Source organism: Rousettus aegyptiacus, unplaced genomic scaffold (assembly GCF_014176215.1).
Source record: "Rousettus aegyptiacus isolate mRouAeg1 unplaced genomic scaffold, mRouAeg1.p scaffold_m13_p_1, whole genome shotgun sequence".
Lineage (NCBI taxonomy): Eukaryota > Metazoa > Chordata > Mammalia > Chiroptera > Pteropodidae > Rousettus > Rousettus aegyptiacus.
This window is the reverse complement of record NW_023416284.1, coordinates 90,252,931-90,278,982: the sequence shown is the minus strand read 5'-3', so window position 1 is coordinate 90,278,982 and position 26,052 is coordinate 90,252,931. Positions and strand designations below refer to the sequence as shown.

Below are 26,052 nucleotides of genomic sequence, written 5' to 3'. Positions count from 1 at the left end.
TGCTGGTTTTCAATTTGGGGAGGGTGGGCTGGGCCATGAGGACCCCTGGCGTCCAGCACCCCAATACCCTCCCTTCCCTAACCCCAAGCACCAGCAGACCAACTCATGGCCTTTTCTTCCACTTTATTTCATGTTCCCACCACAATAATGAATCCTTTAATTTAAACTAAAAACCATAGAGGGTTCCTGAAAGGGTGGCAGCAAAGGAATGGAGGTGTCAAAGAATGAGGACACTGAGGGACAGGTGGGGTGGGGAATCAGCGAATTGTCTTGACTGGGCTCTTGAAGTTGCTGGCGGCTTGGAGCTGCAGCTGGTAGGCCATCGGATGGATCTTGAAACCGTAGAGCCTGGACCGGGGCAGAGGTCAAAGAGACAGTGGGGTGAGCCCCATGCAGCCCTGTCAGCAGCCTGCATTCCCACTTCCAGCTCCTCCACAAGCCTCATCTCTGCTTAGGAGCAGTGGTTCCTAAACTCCTCTCCTCAAGAATATTTGGGAGTATATCGTAAATATTCATTAAAACTCAAATCTAAGATTTGTATGTAAGTATACAGGTATCTCTATTAGCACTTGTTTTAATGTAAAACTGAACTTTCCTTCCCCATACCAGAGTAGAAATGATGCTTAAGGAAGATAAAGCACACCTGAACCGTGGCTCTGAGGATCTTCTGGGAAAGGCTGAAGACCCAAGATGGTGGTAGGAGCAGCTACTGTTTAAGTGGTGCTTCAGGTGTCAAATGTTATTCTATGCACTTCACATATTTAAAAATACCTTGGCAGGTGGGTACTATCATCATCTCCATTTTATGAATAAGGGAGCTGAGGTATAGGCAATCAAAAGACTTTCTCACAGTCCCTCAGCAGGGGGAGCCCTAGCCCCGTCCTCCCTTCTCTCTGGGGGTCCTAGGCCTTTCCTGTGACCCCTGGTGATACTGTCCCTGTTCCCCACCTGGGCACAAACTGGTTGGCAGGCCGCTTGGGCCGGTACTCGGGGTGCACCATGAACAGCATGTGAGGAAAACCAGTGCCGAAGTAGGCGCCGTCCGTGTGGTGGTGCCTTGATGACTTGGGTGTGTATACGTCCATGCACTTGGGGCAGTAGAGCTTCACCATGGCCTCGCCTGGGATGTCTGAAAGGCCTGTGGGACAGCCAGGTTCAGTATACCAGGCTCCCCAAATCCTGCCTAACCTCCCTCCCAGTCTCAGGCTCCAACCTGCTGAGCCCCAACTCCTTCCCAGAGGACCTACTATATGCTGCCCTCCTTCCCTTCCTCCAATACTCACCAATGGGAAGCATTGGCTGGTTCTCACAGTAAACCCGGGGACAGTAGCCAAAGTCTCCCTGCTGGTATTTTTCTAACTGAGGTGAATAAAATGGAAAGGATTGGTGGGTAGGTATGAAGAGGCAATCCCCTCCCACATCATTGCCCGACCTACACCACTGTCCCCGATTCTTCCTGTCTCTTTTTGTCTAGAGGCCCCTTTTCTAGCCCAGACAGGCCCTTGGACCTCTCAGCTTCCTTTCTTCAAGCCATTCGCTGTTTGTTCCCTGAGGAAGAGGCAGTCTGTAACAACTTCCCATCCAAGGTCACATCTCTCTCACTGAAAACACCCCCTTTAGCACTATACCCATCAGAATTAAATTCCCAGGCCTAGCTTCTGAGATCCTTCTTCCCTTCTTAGCTAGAATCCTTGACAGGGTTGAAACTTGTGAAATCTTGTTTCAATAATCTGTTTTCCTTACTGCCTCAGAAGGAATCAAGTGTGAGCAGAGAGGCCTCACCATCTGGGCGATGCCACGGTTGGTGAGGATATAGCGGGCGTGGATCAATCCATAAAGCATCTCGGCTGCCTGTTCAATCAGGTCACTCTGGTTGGGGTTGTCTTCCAGCTCTTCATCTGAAACATGGCCCCAGCTGAATGTAACCACTTATATCACAGCTTTCTGGGGAGCCCTGTCCATCCCCAAGGGGCTGCTGGCCACTCAGTTTGCCTAGTACTCACCTTTGAACCTTACCCCACCCTTCAGGTGGGAATTTAACCCAGGAACCTGGGCTTCTGACTCTTCAACCAACCCAAGTCAGCTCTACCTTCTCTCCATACCTCTCCACCCTCTGCTTTCTTCTCTCCCTCCCAACTCCCTCCTCAAAATATAAAAGCAAAGATGTCAATGCAGAAGATTAAACTCTAGCCTGGAAAGTGCAGGGTAGGAAAAAGAGGAAAAAATGAGACCCCTGAGGAAACTGGCATTATGGAACAGAGCTGAGTTATAGGATCAGAGTTTGGGAATGAGTGGCATAAATCACAAAACTAGGCAAGAGTCAGGTGAAGGATCAAAATTAAATAGGGGATTTTGGGTTAAGAGAGTCAGAAAACCAAAAGGAAATTCAGAAATTCAAGAAGCAGATGAACAGATATTTAAAGGGGGGGGGGTGGGAGGAGGGGGAGGAAGCATATACACACAAAACAACCCTGAGGGTGCCTCACCAGGTTCCAGGTCCAAGATCATGTCTAGAGCTTGTCGATAGTGAGGCACCTGCTCATTGAGTCCAGTGAGATTGAATTTGTCTTGGATGTAGTCTTCATCCACCTGTCAGGATGTGGAAGTCAAGAGGGAACCCATAACAGAATCCTTGATTTTGACCTGAGCAAGTTGCTCTAACTGATGACTTATCCTTAACACAACTGTTTCTGTTCTCTACTCCCAATGCAGCAGAAAGTACCTGAGTCTTTCTCCCCAGTTCACATACATTGCCCCTCCCATAAAAACTTGGGCTTTTCTTTTTAAGGATAAACAGGTTCACTAACCCCTTCCTTAAAGAGAAGTTCCTTTTAATATCTGTGTCCTTACTTCTTCACTCCATCTTAGGAACCACTTTTGTCCTCTCCTTAGGGGCAGACGACTCTGAGAAAGGTGGAGGTTGAACATGGGTTCTGAAGACAATTACATCCCTTATGATAACACACAGCTTTGCATAGGGACGTTTTAATGTACAGTATTTTAATTCCCCTAATAGTCACTGGAGATAGATATTAACAATACCACTCCAGTAATAAAAAAGATACAGGTTGACTTGTCCAACATTACATTGCTGGAAGGTGGCAGGGTTGGGAGTTGGGTCCCAGTCTTGCCACTTTACCACAAGTTAGTGGTGGGTTATTGAGGGGACTTTTTACAGGAAAAAGTTTCTATGGAAGCATGTGAGAAAAGTGTATAGAAGCTGAAAATGTGGGAGACTATCTGGCCTGACTCTATGTGGAAATGAGAAGGGAGGTTGAGAACTCACTTCACAGAAGAATTCATTGCCCCGGAGCCCACAGAACCAGGATATCCAGGACACCTCCTCTGAGCTGCTCATCTTCACGTCAGCTGGTGAAAGAGCAAGTATAACCCAAGATCTCCCTCCCTGATTGGTATCCTTCCTCCTCCCATACTCTGGCCTCCAACCACGGAGAAATTTGGGGCCATCTTTTTTTAAAGAATCCCAGACTCTGGAGCATCTCTCTCCAGCTTCTCTTATTTACAACTCAGCCCCTTTTTTTTCGAGATTAGAAATTCTTTGGGGTCACACCACTTGCGGGAAACCGACAGGTCTTGACACACCAGTCCTACCCACATCCCTGACGCTCCCGAAGGTCAGGACCCTCTCCCTTTCGTGTCAACTGCGGTAGGGCCCATGGCTCGGCCTCCATACTCCTGCAGGTCTGTGTGTCTCGGCGCCTTTCCCAAGGGTGCCGAAGTTTAACCCTTTCAAACGCCGGGTAGGTCCCTCCTTTTCTCATAGCGTGAGGGTGGCCCTCAGCTCTCTTTCGTGGGCGTCTCCACATTCCGCCTCTGCCCCTTAGGCCACCCCTTCCTCTTTGGATGCCGGACCGGGACACTTCCTACTTCACTCGCACATCGAGGTGCGGAGATCCCCATGTGCCGCGCCCAGGAACAGGGAACTCGGCCCGGCGACGACCTCAGACTCACCGGCTGGATTGGGGCCGGGACCAGGGTGGGGGAGGGGAGTTGCTGCTTCCAAGGAACGCCGGTGACTGCTACAGCGCAGGCCGCGGACCTGATCACGGCAAGCGAAGTGGGGAAGGGGGAGTGGAAATTGGGGAAGGTGGGGAAGAGGGCAACGCGCAAGCGCCAAGAGTAGGGCGCCGCGATGAACGCCGGGAGATAGAGTCTCGGATAGGAAGAAACTGGTGAAACGAGGGAAGGGCGAACTACGAATTCCAGGGTGACCTGCGCATGACCATGGTGTCGCGAGGCCCCTGAGGAAGATGCTAGGGGTGGAGCACAGCGAGGCGCCACCGGAAGCGGAAGCACACTATCACGTCCTGGGTCAGGGAGCGTACAAAATAAAGTCGTGTGATCGCCGGACCGGGGGGTCGCGGTAAGGAACGAGGCCAGCTGGGTTGTTTTCTGCCCCTTACCTCACACGGCGAGCCTCCGGCTCCGGCGCCCCTGCTGGCCAGGGGACTGACCTCATCCCCAGCCAACCCACCGGGTCCTATCGCCTGTCGAACCCTTCGTCGGAGCCAGGCACATCATTGGAGATCCCCGACGGGTCCCATGTTTCACCCGGGGGTCTGGCCTTCTCAGGCGGGAGTTGATGCTGTGCTGAGCTGGGCGGTGTGAGAACCGGGGCGGCCCAGTGCGCTAACCTGAGGTGGTGCCAGCCATTCTGCTGCTCGTCCCCTTGCATTTCTCCATTTCCTCTTAGGGCTTGAATGGGGCCTTCTGTTGCGGGCACTAAGTGCGACCTTCGAACCTTGGTTGGAGGTGAGGGGTAGCGTGACGTTATTTCATTTCACAGCTCTGGGCATTCCATAGTTTCCCCCTCCTCCTCCTCCTCAGGGCCTTTTTTAACCCAGAAAATGGTTTCCCAACTCCAGAAAATGAGCTCAGAGCGGGGACCACGTTGAGGGAGGCGAAGGGCATTGTGGGGCGTTATGTAAAAGCAGGACTCCAACTGACAGATCCTCTTTGGGCCTCGCGCGGTACTTAGGCACGTGGTGCTTTCAGCGAGTACTATTGGAAAGGTAGATTCCAGGGCGGGAAACAACTGGGCGCTTGATACGCCTGCGCCTTCAAGTAATTTTTTTTTTTCCCCGCCAGCCACGCATGCGTCTTTGAGTAGTCTGGCTATTTGATTATGTGAACTTCGGTTAGAGTATAGGGCCATTTGGTACGAAGTTGCAAGGCGATGCAGACAGCAGCCTCTCCTCAAATCTGTTTCCTGCTTCTGGAGATGTGTTAAGTATATTTTTGTTTGAAAAGACGATCCCCAAAATAGGATCGAGGAAGATTTAAAGGGCCAGGCTGATTGTTTTTCGTAATGATATGTCTTGAAGAGTGTAGTTTCAAAGAGAGGCTACATATTGTTGATGAAGGTGGGGGCGCAAAGCAGGACTTCTGGACATGGTTTGTTACTGTAGGGGTCCCTGTTTTGCCGTGTGACCTATTGCTCTTGGGCCCTGTAGGGTCCTAGGTTTTAGGGTCGCTCTGGAGCAGGAGGAGTTTTTTGACTAAGGCTACTACTTTCCTCATCTCAGCAGATCTCCGAAGGTGGCTCTGGTCACTGGAGGGCCAACAGAGGATTGGCTTGCTTGTCTCATCTTCCCCTCACCTCGTCTTGTTGTCCCAGCTCTCCCAAAGCTATGTCCAGGCCCTCTCTCATTACCTTCACCCCAGCCACCGAACCCAGCGACCTCTGGAAAGACGGGCAGCAGCAGTCACAGTCCGAAGAGCTGGAGACCACCCTGGATGGAGCTGCAGCCCGAGCTTTCTATGAGGCCTTGATTGAGGATGGGAGCAGTGCCCCAGCACCCCAGAGATCACAGCCTGAGCCTGAGAGAAAGTGGAAGAAGAAAAGAATGATGAGGGAGGCCGCAGAAAGAATATCAGGAGGACATGGACAACCTGAGGCTGAGGACAAGATGACTCAGTGGATACTGAGGGCAGCCCAGGAGGGGGACCTGAGAGAACTAAGAAGGCTGTTGGATCCCCATGAGGCAGGGGGAGCTGGGGGAAATATCAATGTTCGGGATGCTTTCTGGTGGACACCCCTGATGTGTGCTGCCCGAGCAGGCCAGGAGGCGGCTGTGCGCTATCTCCTGGGCCGAGGGGCTGCCTGGGTCGGGGTCTGCGAGCTGGGTGGCAGGGATGCTGCTCAGCTGGCTGAAGAAGCAGGCTTCCCTGAGGTGGCTCGTTTGGTCAGAGAGAGCCATGGAGAGACGAGGAGTCCAGAGAATTGGTAAGAGGAAGGCTTTGCTCATGCCTGTCTTTCAACGTGTTCTTCCTTTCCTTTCCACTCCACATCAGAGGCTCCAGCACAGAGTTGAAGGGTTCTCTTCCGCCATCCCCGTATAGATTGATAGGGAAGGCAATGTACTAGAGTGATTATAAACATGGGCTCTCTAGGATTAAATGCTGTTTGTTTACTTGGGCAAGCAACTGCATATCTGTGTGCTTCAGTTTCTTCATCTGAGAAATAAGAATAAGAGCACCTTTCTCATAGTGTTGTTAGGATTAAATGGGTTAATATGTGTAAAGTATTAGAACAGTGTCACATAGTCAGCACTATGTAAATATTAACTGTAGCCATTATTATTCCTCTTTTGCCTAAGAGCCTTGTGAGGCCTCATTACCATCTCTTCTAACTTCTCTGGTTCTTCGTTGCTAAGTGGGGAAGAAGGAATTTGTTCATTAGCAGAAAGACTGGAAGGACCCTGTCGCACCCGGTCTTCCAACCCCAACTCCCCTGCTGTCAACCCTTTCTCTTCCTCTACAGGTCCCAATCCCCCTCCCCGCAGTACTGTGAGACCTGTGATGCCTACTTTCAAGATTCTAACCACCGTACATCTACTGCTCACCTGCTGTCACTGTCCCAGGATCTTCGGATGCCCAGCATGCCCCTTGGTGTGCCCACCTCCAGTCCAGGCTTCAAACTGCTGCTGAGGAGGGGCTGGGAGCCTGGAATGGGGCTGGGACCTCAGGGCAAGGGCCGTGTCAACCCCATCCCCACTGTCCTCAAGAGAGACCAGGAAGGATTAGGGTACAGATCAGCGCCCCAAGCCCGAGTCACACACTTCCTGGCTCAGGATACTCGGGCAGTGGCTGGGAGGGAAAGACATCCTCAGGTTACCACACTGAGCCGGAGGCGGGAGAGAAGGCAGCAGGAGAAAAACAGAGCCTGGGAGTGGGAACTGAGGACATACATGAACCTTGAGTTCTGACCTCGGCAAGGTCTGATTCTGGTTTCCTGTTGAAGTCTGAACTTAGATCTCTGACCTAGACATGTAGGCTTCTACTTCCTGGGGTCTCCCAAGGTCCCAGACTTTCAGGTTTTGGTCAATGGGCCCTACATTTGGGGGAGAGTGGAAAAAAATAAATCAATCTTCTCAATCTTTTCACTTTTCTGAAAGCTGTTGTGGGAAGCCAAATGATTCTGGGGAAGTCTGGGGGCCACATGTAGCTCCCATCTATGCCAACAGGGAAGCCCCTCCAGGTGGCATGTATAGTCACTTCCCTGCCAGTCTGGTTTATTGCCAGGTCCTAACCCCTGCCTAGAATGCCTCACCTATTTCAACCTCTGAGCCAGGAATTGCCCAGGTCTATGCAAGTCTCACCTCAGGGAGTGTCCTCTGACTACTGCAGCCAATTCAATCACAAGTGTGCCAAGATTAGGAATAAGATATTCTCAACCTTCAAGTTTCTCCCAGCTGGAGGAGACAGCTATGTGATCAAACACTGCATAGTGATAGGAGAAGGCAGGTAACGCTTACAGGGGCGATGAGAGTGGGTAGGGTCTTAAAGGAAGAGGCCAGTGTGAGGGAGGGCCTAAGATTATCCAGCTTGTACTCTGTTAGCTGACGGGCCTAAATTGGCATCCCAAATCTAAACTTTACAGTTCTAATAACTACCTGAAAACAGGGCAGGAATCACATCCTATTTGTCTACACTTGTTTTTCCCATTCTCCCTTTTCCCTCCTCTGTGGTGCTCATACTAGGTGCCTGGCAATGAAGAGCTCACTTGTCAAACCCTGTGGAAATAAATTATGCACAGAGGGGCAGAGAATTGCTACTTAAGTCCCAAGATTTTCATAGCTTTCTTATCTGGGAAAAACCTTTCATGAAGTTATGGACACGAAGACAAGTGGTGGGGGGTGCGAGGGAGAACCCAAAGGCAAGGGACTAAAAGGGGGCGAGCGAGTTCAGGGACGCACTGGCGGACTAGAGGCCTCTGTGCGACAAAAATGGAGAGCTAGGTTAACACACATTCCTGGGCCATTGCTGATGTCAGGCGGGTGCGCGGTAGTGGCGCGCACCGTTGGGGAGGGCAATCCACAGGGTCCGCCCCGATAGTTGCAGGCTCCGCCCCGCCTGGCCCGCCAGTCCTGGTGCAGCTGCTTCCGTGCTCGGCGTTTTCGGGCGACACTGTGAGGCCTCGGCCCTGACGCTAGTCCCGGGAGGGCCCGCAGCGCACAGCTACCAGATGCCCGGGTCCCTAGGGAGGCCCGCGCTTTGCCTCGCGACTGGGATATCCGAGGATGTCTCCAGTCTGACCTTGGTTAGGCCGCTTTTCAGCTGCGTGCTCGGGTGCTGGTCCGGTGGCTTTGTAGGATTCAAAGCCTTCCAAATCAAAGGACGAACGCTGCTGGCTGGAATTAGCTGGACGCCTCACCCCAACTCCCAATAGGAGACTTCCTATTCTTGAACTCCCTTAGGGCAGCAATTCAGGACTCTTCGAATCCCGAGCACCTCGGACCTAGAGCGACCTTTCTTCCTTCTTGGATGGAGCACTGCTTCCACAGTTTTTGGGGAACCTTGGGGCGTGGCCTTGGTGAGTGAAACTTGGGGTGTTGCTTGCCGGAACGGAAATCCAGGGAGGACACTGTTCCAGTGACCCAGGCTTTGTCATATCCTGAGACTCTTCCAAACTCGTGTGTGGGGTTTCAGAGGTGGTGGTGGTGAGTGAATTTGAATGTGCCTCTTTTCTTTACCTCAAAAACTGAAAAGGAAACAAGCTGCCTGCCCTACTTTAGGCTGCATGACCATCCAGGGACGTGGGGAGCCTCTTCAGAATTCAGAGTAGAACTCACCAAACAGATACCTGCTCTTCTAGGCCTGAACACTCTGGCTTCTGAGGAGACCCTCAGGCCCCAAACTTGAGCAGTGCCAGAAAGTAGCCCCAGAAGTTAGGGGCTCATTTCGCACCATGTTCCTGCGCCGGCTTGGTGGTTGGTTACCTCGCCCCTGGGGCCGCCGGAAACCAAGGCCTGACCTGCCCACCATAGAACCCCGATGGGTGGACAGCTCCTCCGAGAATTCAGGGAGTGACTGGGACAGTGCCCCAGAAACTATGGGAGATGTGGGGCCTCCCAAGACCGAGGACTCAGCAGCCCAGAGGAGCTCTGAGGCTGCTCCACAACCAAGCAGGGAGCCCCGAACTGAGCAACTGGGGAGCAAAGGAATGGATTCCCTCAAGGGAGACAAGACTGGCTTTAGCACTCAAGTGTCTGGGAGACTGGAGGCTGCAGGGGCCATTCCCAAACTGGGATGGGATCCTGTGGATTCAGGTGGCAGCAGGAGACCTGGAGTGTCCCCTAAAAGGGGACTGAGCCCCACTGGGCCTGAAGCCCCTGTGGAGAAGCCTGGGCGGCATCAGAAACTGCTGGGCTGGCTGCAGAGGGAATCAGGTGGAGGACCAAGGGCTCCCTCACAGTACCTGGGGGCCCCAGAGGAGTGTCTGCAGATTTCTACCAACTTGACCCTGCATCTGCTGGAGCTGCTGGCCTCAGCCCTGCTGGGGTTGTGTTCACGGCCACTGCGGGCAGTCTTGGATGCATTGGGCCTGAGTGGACCACTGGGCCTCTGGCTTCATGGGTTGCTGTCCTTCCTGGCTGCCCTGCATGGGCTCCATGCTGTGCTGAGCCTACTTACTGCTCACCCCCTGCACTTTGCCTGCCTCTTTGGTCTCCTACAGGCATTGGTGCTGGCTGTCAGCCTCCGAGATCCCAGTGGGAATGAGGAGGCCACAGACTTGGAGGGCCAGAAGTTGGGGAGGGAGGGTGAGGAGCAAAGGGGAGACCCAGGAAAGGGGCTGTAACTGTGGACTGGGGTGTGAACCAGGGCAGGAGCCAGGGTGGGGTAGGAGCAAAGGTGAAGACAGTGTGGCCTTTAGGAGAATGGGGGGGGGGCAAGACCCAGATTATAAGCCCAAGGGCCTCAGGGATGGGAAAGAAATCCTAGAGTATGAGGGCACAGGGCTCCCCTCACCTACAAGAGAGAACAGCTGTTGAGGGTGTCTAGGTATATGGACAGTGGGGGCATGGCCCTTGAATACACCAGCTCTTGTTAACTTTTTGCTTTTACATTTTTCCCATCTCCAGTTTTTTTTTTTTTTCCCACATTCACTTTTTAAAAGCAAAAAAAAAAAAAAAAAATGTGGTAGTGGAGAATAAAGACTAAAGGGTCTTCTTTACCTTTCAAGACTCCCCAGGGACAGACAGAACTCTGGCTGGGGTAAAAGCATGGTTGGGAGACTTAAGGGATCCCTTTGATCCTGGGACCTGAGCCATTTAGGGAAGAGGGGCTGCTAGGCAGGTGGATTTAGGGTCTCGTTGGGGTGCACAAGTGACAGGGACCCTGCAGGGAAGATCTGGGTGTTCCTAGGAGCCAGAGGGAGTGGGGATGATGCAGGCAGTATTGGCAGGAGGGCCAGCTTGGGCTGGCAGCTCACAGAGGCAGTGTGGGAAGCACTGGGCTTGTAGTCCCCACATAAGGGTTTGGAGTTGCTCACTCAGCAATAAATCACTGTCACACAAAATCCTAAATATACCACTACAACGTGAGAGTTACTGCCACTCAGTGGTAGAAGGTTTGGGGGAGTTTTGAAATGGCGGGGGAGGGGAATGGGACTGAGATGAAGATTGAAAAATCTTTATTACTCTTGAAAGGGAGTCTCCAGCTTCTCTCCCACCACAATCTTAGCTCCCACCACATCCATTTAGGGGTACAGATGAAGCCACAGGTCAGTTACTGGACCACTTGCAGGCCTCTGGGGGGAGGAGAGAAGAGGATGGAAAGGAAGGAAATTCAGGGAGAGAAGCAAAGTTGCTGGTAATGGGTGGGAAAGAATGTATTTTCTCATTCCCATGTCAAAGCACGTGTCTCTGAGGCCTGTTTCTCTCCATGTCTGACCCTCTACACTCTTTAGCCACTGCAAACTCAGAAACCTCTCTTTTGAGTGGCCCACATTCCATCCTGGCTCCCTCTGAGCCATCACAACCTGACACAAATGGAGGTGTCAATATAGCTACTCTAATGGGTCTCTGGCCTTGCCCTCTGGTGACACCACTTGAGTCCCTTTCATCCAGCACCCAAAGAAGATTTGGTGAGTCCTAGTGCTCTTTTGTGGGACTTTACCCCCTCACCTTGTTTCCTGGGAGTCAGTAAGAAGGCCTTGGAATCCAGGCAGGAGGAGGTCAGTGACCGGAATTCCTCCACACACTTCTCAGGAGGGTGTGGCAAGCGATCTGGAAGGGCAGAGCAGGACCAGGCCCATCAAAGCCTCTGCTTCTCAGCACAGTCCCTGGTGAGGACCTTCTGGAAGCACCCAGCCCTTCCTGGGTGATGGCACAGGGCTCAGAGTGAGGGGCCCTCCTGCCCCTCCCATGTTGCCTTCCAACCCATCTTGCCCGGCCTCCCCACTCACTGTACAGGAGGAATCGCTGGTAGCCCTGGCCTGTCTCTTTCAGCATGATGCCACCTGGGCATGAGCTGGAGAAGAGCTTGGTCTTCATGTCTGGGCGTCCTGTCAGGGTTGGTTGGGGGAAGTGTGAGGACAGAGGCAAAACCAAGCAAGCCCAGGGAACTTGGGGAGAGTGAGGGCCAGAGAGAACCAACCTTCAGTTCTGAGATCTGTGCTCCCCTCAGTTAGGTGGTAGATCCATTCCCGGGGCACACAGGACCCATTTTTCCTGCAGAGGTGGTGGTGGCAGGTAGGAAAGACTGAGTGATACTCCAACCACACAGTACCAACCATTATGCCCTCTAATTCCTTCTTGAAGCCATGTCCCCTTGGTTTTCGAGCTACCAAGGGATGGTTAGGCCAGTTTCTCCAGAGGGAAACTCACAGAGCTGTTGAACTCAGTGGGCTGAGAATAGTGGATATGCCAAAAAAGTCCCACTCTTTGTATGTGGGTGCTCACACACTGGGCAGAGACTCTACCTACTGGTGCCACTGTCTTCTCACCACTCACGTGCGGATAGTAGCGTGAAGCTGGAGCTGCATGGGGGCAGAGCCTGCAGCCATGTTGAAGACAATGTTGTCCACAAGGTCAAAAGTCGCCAACTCCTCCTTGGTAGGAGCTGCCCCTGCGATAAAGTACCACCAACCCAGGTGGGGCTCTGGGAACTAGAGAGACAACAGTGGGAGCAGAAAAGGGTGGGTCCCATTACAGTTTCTGTCCAATCTCTTCAGAATGGCAAGATTTAGGGGTGGAGATGTTGGCTGCCCTGTTTCAACTGGGGAGCCATTAAATGATTTTTCTTCTTTGCCTGCCCTCAATCAACCTGAGTAACCAACCCCCGTCCCCACAAATTCTACCATGTCTCCACACTGATGGCTGTGGTACTAATATTTCTTTACTTGTCCTTGTTTCCATTATCACAACACACACCCTCTTCCTCTCTTTCCCAATGTGGCTTCCAGTTATCCTAGGCCACCACTTAGGTTCCTCATAGCCCCTACTATAAGCTTGCCCCATTCTCAGTCCATACCTCTTTCCCATCCACTCCCTGAGTTGTCAGTTGACTATACTCCGGGCACTGGTAGATGGAGTTAAGAAGAATGCTGTAGAGGTAAAGTAGAGTTGCCCAAATTTGGTCGAACATTTTCAGGCAAGAGGAAGCTGATGCTCTGTGTGGAGTGGTTGGTACCTTAACTGTTCTCTCCCCTGCTGGCTGCTCAGTCTGCTCTGCTTCCAGCCCCCTTGCCTTGACCCTTGACCCTCTTACCTGCTAATGAGTAACTTCGACCTTGTTTTCCAAGCATGGATTAGTGTTTGGCCCTTCCTCCGCCTCTTCTAGATGTAACCACTCCACAATATATCCTGGCACGTCCAGGATCTCTTGGGAATTATGAGAGCTGAGCCCTCCAGGTAGAAGCCTGTGATCTTTCAACCCATATCCGGGCTGGATATCTGCTCTGTTGTGCAGCATTGAAGAGAGGTTGCTTGATTCATTCATTCACTTAGCAAACTGTTTTGAGTCCCAACTGTTTGCAGGAACTGCCTTAGCCCTGGGAGCATAAAAATGAGTAAGACAGTCCCTGGCCTTGAAGAAGTCGGTCTAAGGAAATTTAGCTGTGTAAACAAATCATTGCAATACAACTTGGTAAGTGATTTAGAACAGGTATGAAGCAGGTGCCGGGGCATGGTTGATGGAAGGCTTTCTTTCTGAAGTTTATATTGGGGAACCAATATGTACACCATCCAGAAAAGTTCACTGACAGTAATAAACTCCAAGTTTATTACTACAAATAAGAGGCTACATTATCCAGTGGTTACAGAGGACAGACACAGGTGTCAGGCAGAGTGGGTTCAAACTCTACCTCTACTACTTATTAGACCTTGGACAATTTTATTAATCTCTATGAGTTTTTTCCATCTGTAAAATGAGCAAATCATCAATCCCATGAAATTAAGAGATAATGAATATAAAGCCCTTAGTAAAGGCATGGACATGGCAAGTCCAAAGTAAACAGTCACTAAAATTAATAGTAATGTTTGTAGAGCATATATTAGTTTATGGTGGGTAGTAAGTTCTCAAATAATAGGAGGTAAGGAAAGAATTGTCAAGAGTCAGTCATTGGATAATGTTAAGTGGGTGGAGCAGTTAATGCAATGAAAGGCGGGGCTTCCTTAATAGATTTATAACATACACTGCTCAAAAAATAATTGTCCTGAGAGGTGAGAATTATGAGTTAGGATACATGAGGGTTCATTATATTATTCTATTTTGGGGTAGACATTTTTTATAATAATAATAATAAAAAACAATTTATTGGGACAGTTAAGTAGAAGTGCTTGATCCAAAGGAATATGGTAGGTCTGGATTTGTCAGCTCTGTCATATATGTTAGCTAGGTGTACTCGCTATATAAAATGTAATAACTACCTCAGATGTTGAAAAGCTTTTAAATGTAACAGTACATAAAACCCTTAGAAAATTGGCTGGCACAAACTAAGTGCCCACTAAACAGATGTTTATTAGAACTCAACTAAAACTGTACGAATCCCAGAAAGGCTGCCATCCCGGGAGCAACGGGTTTGACTGGAAGAGTGGCTGCACTAAGGTGCCGAGGCCTATGCTCGAGGGCGGGGGTGGGAAAAGAGGGCAGAGATGCAGTAACCCCCTGAATCCTGGCCTGCAGAAGCCTTTCGGCGGTTCCTTCAATTTCCCAGGGTCAAGGTCTTATGTTTTCATCTAGTCCGACTTCATTTGCTTCCAATTTTTAAACTTGGGGGCGTCCTTTTTTCTTTTTTCTGATAATAGTCCTGAATGGTAGGAAATCCTTAGCTTCTCCAGAATATGGCGTGTTCCACTGGGGAGGAACATGGCGCCCTGACTCCGCAAAATGCCCACTGGGCAGAACTAAGGTCAGGTCTAACAACGCGACCACACGCAAAACAGCTCGCGATCGACCCCCAACCGCCTAAGACAAGGGTGACTTCAGGAGGAGCCGGAGGAGTGGCGCTGCGTGAGAGGAAGACGGGATTTTAGGTGGCTAAGACAGTGCCGCCTCAAAGTCTCTACTAGCGAAGACTAACATAGATTAACAAGGCACAATCTCCAGTCCCCAAACGCCAAGATTCATACAACCGTCCAAAGCCTCTTGAAGCATTCCCAGTCTCGTTTGGTAATTTTTTTCTTTTCAGGCATTTATAGCGGCCACCTCAATCTCCCATTACTCAAGCGCGCGCACAGGAGGTATTAACAGCATCAGGGAGGTGGGGCGGTGCTTAAGTGTGTACGCATGCGTAGTACGACGCACGCAGGCGCAGCACAGTCCCCCGGGCGACGGCGGCGGCGGCTCCTCGGGTGCTCGGCTCTCTGCCACCTAGGCCGGCCCCGGCCCCTCTCGCCCACAGGAACTCACTGCTTGGGGCCGCGGACTTTCTTGTAGTGCCCCACGAAAGTAAAGCTTGGGACCTGGAGGGAGCCGGAAGTTCCTTGTGATCTCCAAATACTGTCGAGGAAACGGAAGTGGTCGTCGGTGGCAGGTTGGAGACCGGAAGTGACGGTACCGTGGGGAAGTCGGGGGCGGAGCCGCGGTGTGGTGGTGTGTGTATTAGGTGTGTTTGGTTGCGACGCTTTGCTGGAGCACCGAAGAAGGCAGAAGAGGGGGTAGTCACCTAGCCATTCTGGCCCCCCGTGAGTGTCCGTCATCTCGGGTCTGTCGTGACTTGGGTTCAGTGGGCGTGGCGCGCGTGCGCGAAACCACTTTATCCACAGCCTAGCGCGACCCTCCCCACCCTGCTCTCGCGTTGTTCCAGGGTGTACCGACCTCTGGAGCCCTTCTATCGCGATCGGCGATGACACTGGCCTCGTGTTTTCTTTCTTCCCTGCTTCCTAGTCAGACTGGCTCTCCCTTATTGTGATTGGCATCGTGGAGCCCCTCCCACCTCCCGTCTCCCAGCTCACTGTGCCGTTCGTCTTCTGCCCTTTGTGTTGCTTTTTTCTGTGCCCCGGAATCAGAAGGGGGATGGGGGCGGGTGTGTGTGTGTGCGCGCTTGTGTGGGAGAAACTCTTTAGGTATGGGGGCGGAGACTCAGGCCGGGAGGTTCCTGGGTATGTAAAATCAGCTCTGGGCTACAGCGGGCCCTCTCTCCTTCCATTCTTCCTTAGAGAGTTGTAGGCCATGGAGCCCAATAATAGTGCCAGTAGCACTATGGAGAAGCCTGACAGCCTGGAGGTGCTGGTGAAGACCCTGGACTCTCAGACTCGGACCTTTATTGTGGGGGCCCAGGTGAGACCCCAGTACTTCTGGAAGACATCCATTAATTCTTTTCTTTTTTTTTTCTTTTGTACACCCGTTAGCCTGAGAGAACAACCTGGTTCTCAACTTTTTTTTCATTGATTCCTTTGTTCATATTCTAGAAAGAATGTTTTTTTCATGTTTCTTGTTGACTGAGTAGGTATGGTTTCTGTTGAATGAGGTAGATTTTGTTCTGCCTTCCTCCACCTCTATAGAACTCAGTGCAGAGGACAATATGAAGGAAGGAGGAATCTGTATGCTGTTATCATGTGTGAACCGCAGCTCAAAGGGACAGACATGGCTCCTGCTTTGGGGAAGAGAAATAGGACACACGGACCCCAAACACCACCACTGTGTCTTAAGAACAAAAATTGGTTATGTCTGTAATATGTGTTTAAGCATGAGAAATCAGCCAGTAAGGGAGGTGGAGCACTAATGTACTGTTTAGTGGAGTTATTAACATTTGTGGTATAATTTGAATCTTTTTAGCTTAATGCGGACTCAGCTATCGATATTATTACTCGTGTAACACTTGGAGACAAAATCACGAGGGGTTGGTTCATGGTTTTTAAAACATGGTATGTGGATTTCAGAAAACCACGTAGGTTTTTGTGATTAGATATATGTAAAAAACCTGATGATGTCTTAGAGCCAGTCATCTAGATAGGAAAAATCTTTTTCTTTTTTGCTCTCTTCTCTCGTCTTTTTAAAAAGAGCCCTTTCTTAACGTAATTGTCCACCCCATCTTCCTTGCTGTTATCTTTGAGATTGGAATTGTTTCATTTTGTGTTTGGGGCGGGGTCACTGGTATCTTTAGAAAAACATTCCTTTAGGAGCCAGACAGAGGAGTGAAGGGAATGTTAGTTGGCTTTTGTGTTTCTCAGCCATGTACCTTTCTCCTAGGCCTAGAAACTGAACTTCGTTGTTTATCATCTATGTTTTGACCGGATTTGCTTTAGTTTGGGGCTTTGTACAATAATTATCTCACAATCAAGGCAGTAATTTTATGATGAGATGGTTTTTACACCTCATCCACACAAGCCAGTTGTCCCTTTTCTATTCCCTTTTCTCCATTCCTTGATATCTGTTTGTGTTTCTTCTTCTTTGTAGATGAATGTTAAGGAGTTTAAGGAGCACATTGCTGCTTCTGTCAGCATCCCTTCTGAGAAACAACGGCTCATCTACCAGGGACGAGTTCTGCAGGATGATAAGAAGCTCCAGGAATACAGTAAGGGAGTGGAAGAGGCGGTTCAGAGGTTGAGGTAGCTGTCCAGAGGGATGAGCTGAGACTGGGTTTCCCTGGTCATACAATGTTTTGGTGTATGTCTTTTTTTGTTGCAGATGTTGGGGGAAAGGTTATCCACCTGGTGGAACGTGCTCCTCCTCATACTCAGCTTCCTTCTGGGGCATCTTCTGGGACAGGGTCTGCCTCAGCCACCCATGGTGGGGGACCCCCACCTGGTGCTCGGGGGCCTGGGGCATCTGTTCATGACCGGAATGCCAACAGCTATGTCATGGTTGGAACCTTCAATCTTCCTGTAAGCTTGTGTTCCACATGGATGGTTTTCATGGGGAAGGGTAGTTTTGGTTGTGGTAGTAGCAGAAACCTTGTAAGACAGGTGTCTCAGTCTTTAATTTGGGTTTGGAGGACCCTGTGATCTGCTAGTAACCTCAGTCTTGAGGAGAAAAGGGGTGGAGCGCTAAAAGATGAGTCGGAAGTGTGGGGGCCTTAGTGTTTGGCTTCTCCCAGAGCAACTTCCCTTACCCTTTCCTCAGAGTGACGGCTCTGCTGTGGATGTTCACATCAACATGGAACAGGCCCCAATTCAGGTATCACAGGGCCTGGGAGGGTCAGGGAAGGGGATCTGGGAGAAGGAGGCCATGAGGTGGGGTTGGACTTGACTGAGGAGATGGGGCCTGGTTCAGTAGGGTGTGGAGCTCATGGCTTCATCTCAAACTTGACCTCATATTTTCTCTGTTATTGTAGAGTGAGCCGCGAGTCCGACTGGTGATGGCTCAGCATATGATTAGGGATATTCAGACCTTACTATCCCGGATGGAGGTAAGTGGTCAAGACCGGCTAGGGTCTGTTTGTGTGTCTGTCTTCCCATCCTCCCTACTCCTCAGCCTGGGGTGAAGGCGTGACTGGCCACATCCACTGGGATGCTTCCTTCCTAATCTGATCTCTGCAGTTTTTGTTCTTTGGGTAGAGAAAGTATCTATGTGAGACTACCTTGTCCCTGCCAATTCTCTTGGTGGTTGATATCTGGGAAATTTGTTTCAGATTTGTCAGATAATCCTTATGGCACCTTTTTTTGATTAAAGAAGGATTTTAGTTTTTTTAATTTCTTAATTGTATTTGATATTGAGATGTCCTAACTTCACAAGTTTGTGCTGTGGTTGCAACCTGTGGCCTTTCCTTTTCTCTTTATAGAGGTTAGGAAACCACAGTTCCTATTTTTTGTTGTTAACTAATTTGCAGGTATTACAGGTATCTATTATACATGTATTTGTGGAAGTCTCATACTGATTGCTAGAGTCAGAGATATAGCTACAGAGCCATGCCTTCACAGAGCCTGCTTAAGAGCACCTTGTCCACTCAGTCTCCTTTGACCTGAGCAATCTTGTTCTACCTTTGGTATGTTGACTCTCCCCACCTTCAGTGTCGAGGGGGGCCCCAGGCACAGCACAGTCAGCCACCTACACAGACACCAACTGCGGCCCCTGAACCAGTAGCCTTGAGCTCTCAGACATCAGAAGCAGTGGAAAGTGAAGCACCTCCTCGGGAGCCCATGGAGGCGGAAGAAGTGGAGGAGCACGCCCCAGCCCAGAGTCCGGAGCTTACCCCTTCTGGTCCAGCCACAGCAGGCCCATCACCTGCTCCAGAGACAAATGCACCCAAGTGAGAGAAGGAGGGCACCTTTGGGAGGGGGATTGGGATCTCGAGTGAAGGATGAGGATCAGGAGAGGTGCAATGGGGGAGGAAGGATTGCCTTGAGGTCTTACATGGAGGGTTAGTGTTAGGGGACAAAGAGGGGATCTGGAGTTAGTAAATAGGGTTAGGACTGGCAGCTCAGCTGCACTGCTCTCCCTGGGGCAGCTCAGCTGCACTGCTCTCCTTGGGGCAAGGAAATCCAAATGGTACTTCCTGCGCCTGATGATTCTCTCCTGAATTCACACAGGCTTCATCTTTTTTGTTAGCGTCAGTGGCTCACCATTGTAGGTGCAGGATTGTGCTGTGAGGAGGATGGAAGTAGTTTATCTTCCTCTCCCTGTTTTCCTGTGGGTGGGGGTAAAGAACAAGTTCTGCTCATCCGGGAAAGGCTTGGGCCCAGGGGTCTGGGAGGCCAGGGAGAGAGAGAGGGCAGTTGTGATGTTTGTCAACTTTGAGATTGGTAGTCTGAGGAAAGCCTTAGCTCACTGCCTCTTGGGGTTGCCCACAGCCATCCTTCTCCTGCGGAATATGTTGAGGTGCTCCAGGAACTCCAGCGGCTTGAGAGCCGCCTCCAGCCCTTCCTGCAGCGCTACTATGAGGTTTTGGGTGCCGCTGCCAGCACGGACTACAACAACAATGTGAGTCCGCTCACCCCCTTACCACAGTCCTCCCCAAATGGAACAGGCTGACATACACATCATCCACTCCCCCATAAGAGACATTTTCTACAAGAAAATGATTTTTCCTTAGACTTGTAAGTAATCTTTTTCTCCCTTTCAGGAAAGGTGGTAATATTTGCAGTATCCGTTCTTTTTGCACCTCTCAGTTCCCTGAGTTATTTAGGAAGATTATAAAGTAAGGGAGGTTAGTAGATGATGACCTACTTGTTTCACTGTAGGGCCTGTTTTAATAGGAAGCTCTTTAGGTATATACAGCAGAATTGGTTTGGAAAGATTTGGTCTATGCAGAAGCTTCCAAGGATACACCTAAAGGTTTAGAGGAGGTGATAGTTTCAGAAGGCATTATGGCTTTGGTTAGTGAGGTGGATTCTAGTCTGATATTTTTTGCCCTTTTGTTTTTTTACTCGCATTTCTGTGTTTGGCCTGGGGGTATAGCAAGAGGGCCGCGAAGAGGACCAGCGCTTGATCAACCTGGTAGGGGAGAGCCTGCGGCTTCTGGGCAACACCTTTGTGGCGCTCTCGGACCTGCGCTGCAATCTGGCCTGTGCACCCCCACGACACCTGCATGTTGTCCGGCCTATGTCTCACTACACCACTCCCATGGTGCTCCAGCAGGCAGCCATACCCATCCAGGTGGGTCGGGAGCAGGGTAGGCAACTGGCCTGAGGGAGAATGGTGGGCTGTTGGTGTAATGACCTGGGGTGGTTATTGGCTTGAAAGTTAGAAGGGGCGGAGGCTTTGGAAACAGTGGCATAGGACATAGGATGGAGATTTCAGAGGTATATCATGAGATGCTCTGGGTTAGTCTGTTCTGTTTTTTTTTCATTTCTGTTCCACCCATCTGTCTCTTTCAGATCAATGTGGGGACAACTGTGACCATGACGGGGAATGGAACTCGGCCTCCACCGACTCCTAGTGCGGAGGCAGCTCCCCCTGGTCCTGGGCAGGCCTCATCCCTGGCTCCCACTTCTGCCACTGTCGAGTCAACCGAGGCAGCGCCCCACCCTGGGCCGGCTCCGCCCCCGACCACCAGCCACCCAAGGGTCATCCGGATTTCACACCAGAGCGTGGAACCCGTGGTCATGATGCATATGAACATTCAAGGTGAGTTAGGGTAGGTGCTGGTAGAGAAGAGCAGCAAAGTGAGGGAGGGGGGTTGGTGCTGAGGTGTGAGAGTAGGGTAGGGAAGGGAGAGGCCAGGGCTGCTGCTAGTAGCAGAGGAATTGGAGCAGAAGCTTTAGTTGGCATGTGTGGGGAGGGTCAGCAGGGACTGTTTGTCCTTGGATTTTGTTTTCTTGACGTGGTACCTCCTTCCTAAGTGGAGGGAAAGACAGGCATTCTATTCTGGTCGGGGGAGCGGGGGCCCGAAGGACGCCGATCTCAAGAAGATACTGCCAGGCCTTGGCCCTGCCCGTCTCAGGGCCACTCTCTTTGTCTCCCTGCCTAGATTCTGGCACACAGCCTGGTGGAGTTCCGAGTGCTCCCACTGGCCCCCTAGGACCCCCTGGTCACGGCCAGACCCTGGGTAAGAGTGAGGGTATCAGAGCAGGCTGAACTCTGGGTAGAGAAGGGGTAGGGCCTAATGGGTGGGTTGAAGGGGGTCCAGGTTCAAGGTTACATCAGACCCGCCCCCCAGGCTCCACCCTCATCCAGCTGCCCTCCCTGCCCCCTGAGTTCATGCACGCCGTCGCCCACCAGATCACTCACCAGGCCATGGTGGCAGCCGTTGCCTCCGCGGCCGCAGGTAATAACCTGGAAGGGGAGGCCTGGGAGGGTGGCCATGGTTCATGGTGGTGGGTGCTGTTGGCTGGTGGGCATGGGCCTTGCCCTCAGCCCTCTTTGGTCTCTCCCCTCTGCCACACACAGGACAGCAGGTACCAGGCTTCCCGACAGCTCCAACCCGGGTAGTGATTGCCCGGCCCACCCCTCCACAGGCTCGGCCTTCCCATCCTGGGGGGCCCCCTGTCTCGGGGGCTCTGGTGAGTAAGGGTGGGAGAGTTTTGGTGGGGAGGGAATCCTGTGGTGGGACATGGAAGGGGCAGGACTGAAAGCCTCCCCTTTTCTCTCAGCAGGGTGCAGGTCTGGGTACCAATGCTTCTTTGGCCCAGATGGTGAGCGGTCTTGTGGGGCAGCTTCTTATGCAGCCGGTCCTTGTGGGTGAGTCCTCATTCTTTCCACCTCTAATTTAAGAGATTTCTGTGGTTCTGAAGGTCGATGCTTCCTCCTTAATCTCCTCATTGGTGCTTTCCAGTTCTTGGCCATAGTTCCTTTGTTTTTGCCTTTCTGTTTGAAAATTGGAATGGAGAAGCAGTGGTGTCTTGTTTCTTTTCAGATTTCAACTTTATTTTTTTGGTCTTTATAGCTCAGGGAACCCCAGGAATGGCTCCACCTCCAGCCCCTGCCACTGCTTCAGCCAGTGCTGGTACCACCAACACAGCTACCACAGCTGGTCTTGCCCCCGGGGGGCCCACCCAGCCTCCACCTCCTCAATCCTCCACCACCGATCTTCAGTTCTCTCAGCTCCTAGGGAACCTGCTGGGGCCTGCAGGGCCAGGGGCTGGAGGGCCTGGCATGGCTTCTCCCACCATCACCGTGGCAATGCCTGGTGTCCCTGCTTTTCTCCAGGGCATGACTGACTTCTTGCAGGTTAGTTATTGGCTTGCTCCTCACCTCACCTTTTTTTCTTCAGCCCAGCCAGGCACTGGTGCCTTGTTGCCATTATATCCACTGGGTTACAGACCCTGGTGGCATGTCAGTGGGAGGGAACCTTGCAGGGATCCATTGACTCTGAACCTGCCATTTTGGAGATGAGGAAAATCTAAGTCTGCTGTTGAGTGACTACCTATGCATATTCTGCTGTAAGGACTTAAGACCAAAACATAGCTCTGCATTTTTTAAATTCCTCCTTGTTTGTGCCCTCCTGATACCATTCTATGTTTTTGTCCCCATTCTCACCTTATTTTGTTTTTCCTTTCTTCTCTGTTTGCCAGGCGTCTCAGACGGCCCCTCCACCTCCTCCACCACCCCCACCCCCACCTCTGGCCCCAGAGCAGCAGACCACACCCCCACCAGGGTCCCCTTCTGGTGGCACAGGAAGTCCTGGAGGCCTGGGCCCTGAGAGCCTGTCACCAGAGTTTTTTACCTCAGTGGTGCAGGGTGTGCTGAGTTCCCTCCTGGGCTCTCTGGGGGCTCGTGCAGGCAGCAGCGAAAGTATTGCTGCTTTCATACAGCGTCTCAGTGGATCCAGCAACATCTTTGAGCCTGGGGCTGATGGGGCTCTTGGTGAGCAAACCGGTGGTGTTTTGACCTTCTCTAGGAGGGGCAAGGAGCGCCACCCTGGGGAGTAGAGATGGCCTGGGTGTTGCTGAGGTGGGATGAGGGTGATGGGCTAGGGGTAGGTGGGCAGGTAAGGTTGTAAAGGCCACTGCTAACTTTTGTCACTGTCCCCAGGATTTTTCGGGGCCCTGCTCTCTCTTCTGTGCCAGAACTTTTCCATGGTGGATGTGGTGATGCTCCTTCACGGACATTTCCAGCCACTGCAGCGGCTCCAGCCACAGTTGCGATCCTTCTTTCACCAGCACTACCTGGGTGGCCAGGAGCCCACACCTGGTAACATCCGGGTAAATGAAGACCTGGGTCCCAGAGCTGTCTTTCTCCTCATCTTCAGTTCCTTATTCTTGACTTGTTATCTGTTATTTAAAGCTACTGCTGTCCTAGTCCAAGACTCGGATTTGTTGGGGGTGGAATGGGAAGTATCTTGAGGGCTGGGGTTTGGATCTAAACCTGTGCTGTGTTCCCCCCCAACCACCTGGTAGATGGCAACCCACACGTTGATCATGGGGCTGGAAGAGTATGTTCGGGAGAGTTTCGTGAGTAACCCTTCACCATCCCATCCTCTCTTGGGTTTGGTAGGGTAGCTGCTGTTCCTACTGCCCCCTCCTTGACTACTAGTCCCTCAGAGTTCCTGATTTTTGGGGTGTTGGTGTGTCTTGTTTCTTAGTCTTCGGTGCAGGTCCAGCCAGGTGTGGATATCATCAGGACAAACTTGGAATTTCTCCAAGAGCAGTTTAATAGTATTGCTGCTCATGTGCTGCATTGCACAGGTCAGGGGCTGGCTGGGCCAGGGTGAGTGGGGCATGTTGGGTGTGCAGGGTTGCGGGGTGGCAGCATTCTCTCTTGTCTTTGTCCACAGACAGTGGATTTGGGGCCCGTTTGTTGGAGTTGTGTAACCAGGGCCTGTTTGAATGCCTGGCTCTGAACCTGCACTGCTTAGGGGGACAGCAGATGGAGCTTGCTGCTGTCATCAATGGCCGAATTGTAAGCACCGCCCAACCCCAGAGCCCCAGCCTTTTGTTTCCTTGGGTTTCTATTCTCTTTAGTATCCTGTGGTTTCATTTTCTTCTCCACACTGCCATCCTTTATTTTTTGATAACCTTTCAAAAGCTGGTTGAGGGTTTCGTGTTCACATCTGCTTTCTGCCCCTCAGCGTCGCATGTCTCGCGGGGTGAATCCATCCTTGGTGAGCTGGTTGACCACAATGATGGGACTGAGGCTTCAGGTGGTACTGGAGCACATGCCTGTAGGCCCAGATGCCATCCTCAGATACGTTCGCAGGGTTGGTGATCCACCACAGGTAAAGGACCTGATGATGGGGTACGAGGTCAGGGGATTTGAGGGAGCTGGAGAGATTTGAGAGGGCCTTTTGTGGTGGTGGTCTTCTTTGTCCAATTTCACAGCCCCTTTCTGAGGAGCCAATGGAAGTTCAGGGATCAGAGAGAACTTCCCCTGAGCCTCAGGTACCAGGGGGAGGTTGAGGGGCCAGATAATATGGAGTGGATGGCTGAGGGTAGAGGGGCTGGAGGCTGAGAATTCTGAAACTTGGATCTTCCTGCTCTCTGACTCCCAGCGGGAGAATGCTTCCCCAGCCCCTGGCACAACAGCAGAAGAGGCTATGTCCCGAGGTCCACCTCCTGCTCCTGAGGGGGTCTCCCAAGAGGAACAGGATGGAGCTTCAGTTGAGACAGAGCCTTGGGCAGCAGCAGTCCCCCCAGTAAGTGTTAGGAGGTGATTGATGGGCCAAGGCAGCTGAAAGTTGTAGGGATTACTAATTTTTTAATCTTTCCTAGGAATGGGTCCCTATCATCCAACAGGACATTCAGAGCCAGCGGAAGGTGAAACCGCAGCCTCCCCTGAGCGATGCCTACCTCAGTGGTATGCCTGCCAAGAGACGCAAGGTTGGTTTGCCTCTTCCCTGAGGATCCCTCTATATTCAGATTCCCCTGCGGTGCTTAGATTCAAATTGAACTAGGAGTTTTTCATTTAATCAATGAAGAAACCTTTCTGGGTCTCAGACTTGCTCGTGGTTGCCGCAGTAGTCTGTTTGCCAGTAGTCCTGTTATACTTCAGCTCCCTAATCCCCATGTGATCAGGGCCAATTTTCTTTACTATGGGCTTCCTCTTGTGGACTAGTTAGCTTTGAATGCTGGATGACTTGACCCATCCTGTCCTCTCTTATTTTGGAGAGTAAGTTCAGTACATTCAAATGCTGTTTTTGGCCAGAGCTAAGTAAAATAAGGCATTTCTGTTGTTAAAACCACATGTAGACTGATTTTTCTCTCCGCTAGCATGGAGACTAGTTAACTCATGGAAAGGGTGAACTGGGTGGTGGTACTGGATCTGACTTTGATCCTCTTTTCCCTCCCAACCCCCAGACAATGCAGGGTGAGGGCCCCCAGCTGCTCCTCTCAGAGGCTGTGAGCCGGGCAGCTAAGGCAGCCGGAGCTCGGCCCCTGACAAGCCCCGAGAGCCTGAGCCGGGACCTGGAGGCACCAGAGGTTCAGGAGAGCTACAGGCAGCAGGTGCCCCCATCTTGAAGCAGAATAGGGATGGTCTAGTGGGAGGGGTTGGGCTAGGGCCCTTTTTTCCTGGATTCCTTCAGAGAACTGTTAGTTTGGGGCTACAACTTGGTAATTTTTAAAGTGTTTTAAAAGTGGCATCTGGGAAGGCTCAGCAGCGATACCGTATTGGGCTGACAGTGCTTGGCTGGTGGGGAAGTGTTAGCTCCTGAGGGATGGCCTCCTGAGGGATGGCCTCGTGTGCTTGCTGGGATCCTAGGGGCTTGGCCAGTGCTCCTCTAACCTGCTTGCTCCCTCTCTCTAGCTCCGGGCTGATATACAGAAGCGACTGCAGGAAGACCCCAACTACAATCCCCAGCGCTTCCCTAATACCCACCGGGCCTTTGCTGAGGATCCTTAGCTCTTTGCTCTATGTCCCTCCCACATCAGGGGACCATTCCCTAGCTCCTTTCCTTCACAGTATTTAAGAAATAAAAGTCAGATTTTCCTGGCCCTTTGGTTTGTAAATTGTCTTCATTAAGAAGTTTAAGCCCCTTAATCTATGAAT

At 51.5% G+C, this 26,052-nt stretch overlaps 5 protein-coding genes across 28 annotated transcripts; 3 read left to right on the top strand and 2 right to left on the bottom strand.

Moving 5' to 3' along the window:
- Positions 1 to 108: 108 nt before the first annotated feature.
- CSNK2B (casein kinase 2 beta) lies at positions 109 to 4,131 on the bottom strand. Its single transcript, XM_016121629.2, has 7 exons — positions 3,973 to 4,131; positions 3,287 to 3,369; positions 2,487 to 2,589; positions 1,783 to 1,898; positions 1,284 to 1,359; positions 949 to 1,138; positions 109 to 348 (listed from the first exon to the last, which is right to left on the bottom strand). Exons 2-7 carry the CDS (start codon positions 3,356 to 3,358, stop codon positions 258 to 260), a joined length of 648 nt encoding a protein of 215 aa, XP_015977115.1. The 5' UTR covers positions 3,359 to 3,369; positions 3,973 to 4,131; the 3' UTR covers positions 109 to 257.
- Positions 4,132 to 4,270: 139 nt separating this feature from the next.
- On the top strand, positions 4,271 to 7,402 carry GPANK1 (G-patch domain and ankyrin repeats 1). Of its 4 annotated transcripts, none has more exons than XM_016121623.2 (3): positions 4,271 to 4,384; positions 5,550 to 6,247; positions 6,785 to 7,402. In XM_016121623.2, exons 2-3 carry the CDS (start codon positions 5,652 to 5,654, stop codon positions 7,227 to 7,229), a joined length of 1,041 nt encoding a protein of 346 aa, XP_015977109.2. In that variant the 5' UTR covers positions 4,271 to 4,384; positions 5,550 to 5,651; the 3' UTR covers positions 7,230 to 7,402. The 4 variants fall into 4 exon arrangements, with proteins under 4 accessions (XP_015977109.2, XP_015977110.2, XP_015977112.2 ...); XM_016121624.2 differs by having other exon boundaries at positions 4,281 to 4,384; positions 5,547 to 6,247; XM_016121626.2 differs by having other exon boundaries at positions 4,311 to 4,773.
- A 1,006-nt stretch (positions 7,403 to 8,408) lies between these two features.
- Positions 8,409 to 25,998, top strand: BAG6 (BAG cochaperone 6). Of its 19 annotated transcripts, none has more exons than XM_016121606.2 (27): positions 8,409 to 8,836; positions 15,184 to 15,280; positions 15,906 to 16,026; positions 17,146 to 17,263; positions 17,377 to 17,573; positions 17,812 to 17,865; positions 18,023 to 18,097; positions 18,699 to 18,937; positions 19,479 to 19,608; positions 20,086 to 20,283; positions 20,505 to 20,754; positions 21,098 to 21,175; positions 21,287 to 21,394; positions 21,517 to 21,629; positions 21,720 to 21,807; positions 22,013 to 22,296; positions 22,641 to 22,932; positions 23,101 to 23,270; positions 23,466 to 23,519; positions 23,651 to 23,753; positions 23,843 to 23,967; positions 24,137 to 24,283; positions 24,387 to 24,446; positions 24,557 to 24,700; positions 24,777 to 24,884; positions 25,362 to 25,508; positions 25,810 to 25,998. In XM_016121606.2, the coding sequence occupies exons 3-27, from the start codon at positions 15,919 to 15,921 to the stop codon at positions 25,903 to 25,905; spliced, it is 3,486 nt and encodes a 1,161-aa protein (XP_015977092.1). In that variant the 5' UTR covers positions 8,409 to 8,836; positions 15,184 to 15,280; positions 15,906 to 15,918; the 3' UTR covers positions 25,906 to 25,998. The 19 variants fall into 19 exon arrangements, with proteins under 19 accessions (XP_015977092.1, XP_036093958.1, XP_015977099.1 ...); XM_036238065.1 differs by having other exon boundaries at positions 8,410 to 8,836; positions 15,184 to 15,300; XM_016121608.2 differs by lacking the exon at positions 8,409 to 8,836 and having other exon boundaries at positions 15,132 to 15,300; positions 21,723 to 21,807.
- On the top strand, positions 8,833 to 10,824 carry CUNH6orf47 (chromosome unknown C6orf47 homolog). Its single transcript, XM_016121628.2, has one exon. The coding sequence runs from the start codon at positions 9,212 to 9,214 to the stop codon at positions 10,100 to 10,102; it is 891 nt and encodes a 296-aa protein (XP_015977114.1). The 5' UTR covers positions 8,833 to 9,211; the 3' UTR covers positions 10,103 to 10,824.
- On the bottom strand, positions 10,884 to 13,713 carry APOM (apolipoprotein M). 3 transcript variants are annotated; one of them, XM_016121631.2, is made up of 6 exons: positions 12,778 to 13,713; positions 12,258 to 12,412; positions 11,902 to 11,975; positions 11,711 to 11,809; positions 11,430 to 11,531; positions 10,896 to 11,053 (listed from the first exon to the last, which is right to left on the bottom strand). In XM_016121631.2, exons 1-6 carry the CDS (start codon positions 12,889 to 12,891, stop codon positions 11,028 to 11,030), a joined length of 570 nt encoding a protein of 189 aa, XP_015977117.1. In that variant the 5' UTR covers positions 12,892 to 13,713; the 3' UTR covers positions 10,896 to 11,027. The 3 variants fall into 3 exon arrangements, with proteins under 3 accessions (XP_036093963.1, XP_015977117.1, XP_036093962.1); XM_036238070.1 differs by having other exon boundaries at positions 10,884 to 11,531; positions 12,778 to 12,970; XM_036238069.1 differs by lacking the exon at positions 10,896 to 11,053 and having other exon boundaries at positions 11,452 to 11,809; positions 12,778 to 12,922.
- Positions 25,999 to 26,052: the final 54 nt, after the last annotated feature.

Coding starts and splice junctions, on each gene's coding strand:
- CUNH6orf47 (XM_016121628.2), top strand. CDS start 9,212: ATGTTCCTGCGCCGGCTTGGTGGTTGGTTACCTCGCCCCTGGGGCCGC.
- GPANK1 (XM_016121623.2), top strand. CDS start 5,652: ATGTCCAGGCCCTCTCTCATTACCTTCACCCCAGCCACCGAACCCAGC. Junction 6,248..6,784: donor ACGAGGAGTCCAGAGAATTG/GTAAGAGGAAGG, acceptor CTTCCTCTACAG/GTCCCAATCCCCCTCCCCGC.
- BAG6 (XM_016121606.2), top strand. CDS start 15,919: ATGGAGCCCAATAATAGTGCCAGTAGCACTATGGAGAAGCCTGACAGC. Junction 19,609..20,085: donor GCACGGACTACAACAACAAT/GTGAGTCCGCTC, acceptor CTGGGGGTATAG/CAAGAGGGCCGCGAAGAGGA. Junction 20,284..20,504: donor AGGCAGCCATACCCATCCAG/GTGGGTCGGGAG, acceptor TGTCTCTTTCAG/ATCAATGTGGGGACAACTGT.
- CSNK2B (XM_016121629.2), bottom strand. CDS start 3,358: ATGAGCAGCTCAGAGGAGGTGTCCTGGATATCCTGGTTCTGTGGGCTC. Junction 1,899..2,486: donor GATCTTGGACCTGGAACCTG/GTGAGGCACCCT, acceptor GCCATGTTTCAG/ATGAAGAGCTGGAAGACAAC. Junction 349..948: donor GCCAACCAGTTTGTGCCCAG/GTGGGGAACAGG, acceptor GCCCCGGTCCAG/GCTCTACGGTTTCAAGATCC.
- APOM (XM_036238069.1), bottom strand. CDS start 12,891: ATGTTCGACCAAATTTGGGCAACTCTACTTTACCTCTACAGCATTCTT. Junction 11,976..12,257: donor CTTCACGCTACTATCCGCAC/GTGAGTGGTGAG, acceptor CCACCTCTGCAG/GAAAAATGGGTCCTGTGTGC. Junction 11,810..11,901: donor CACAGATCTCAGAACTGAAG/GTTGGTTCTCTC, acceptor CAACCCTGACAG/GACGCCCAGACATGAAGACC.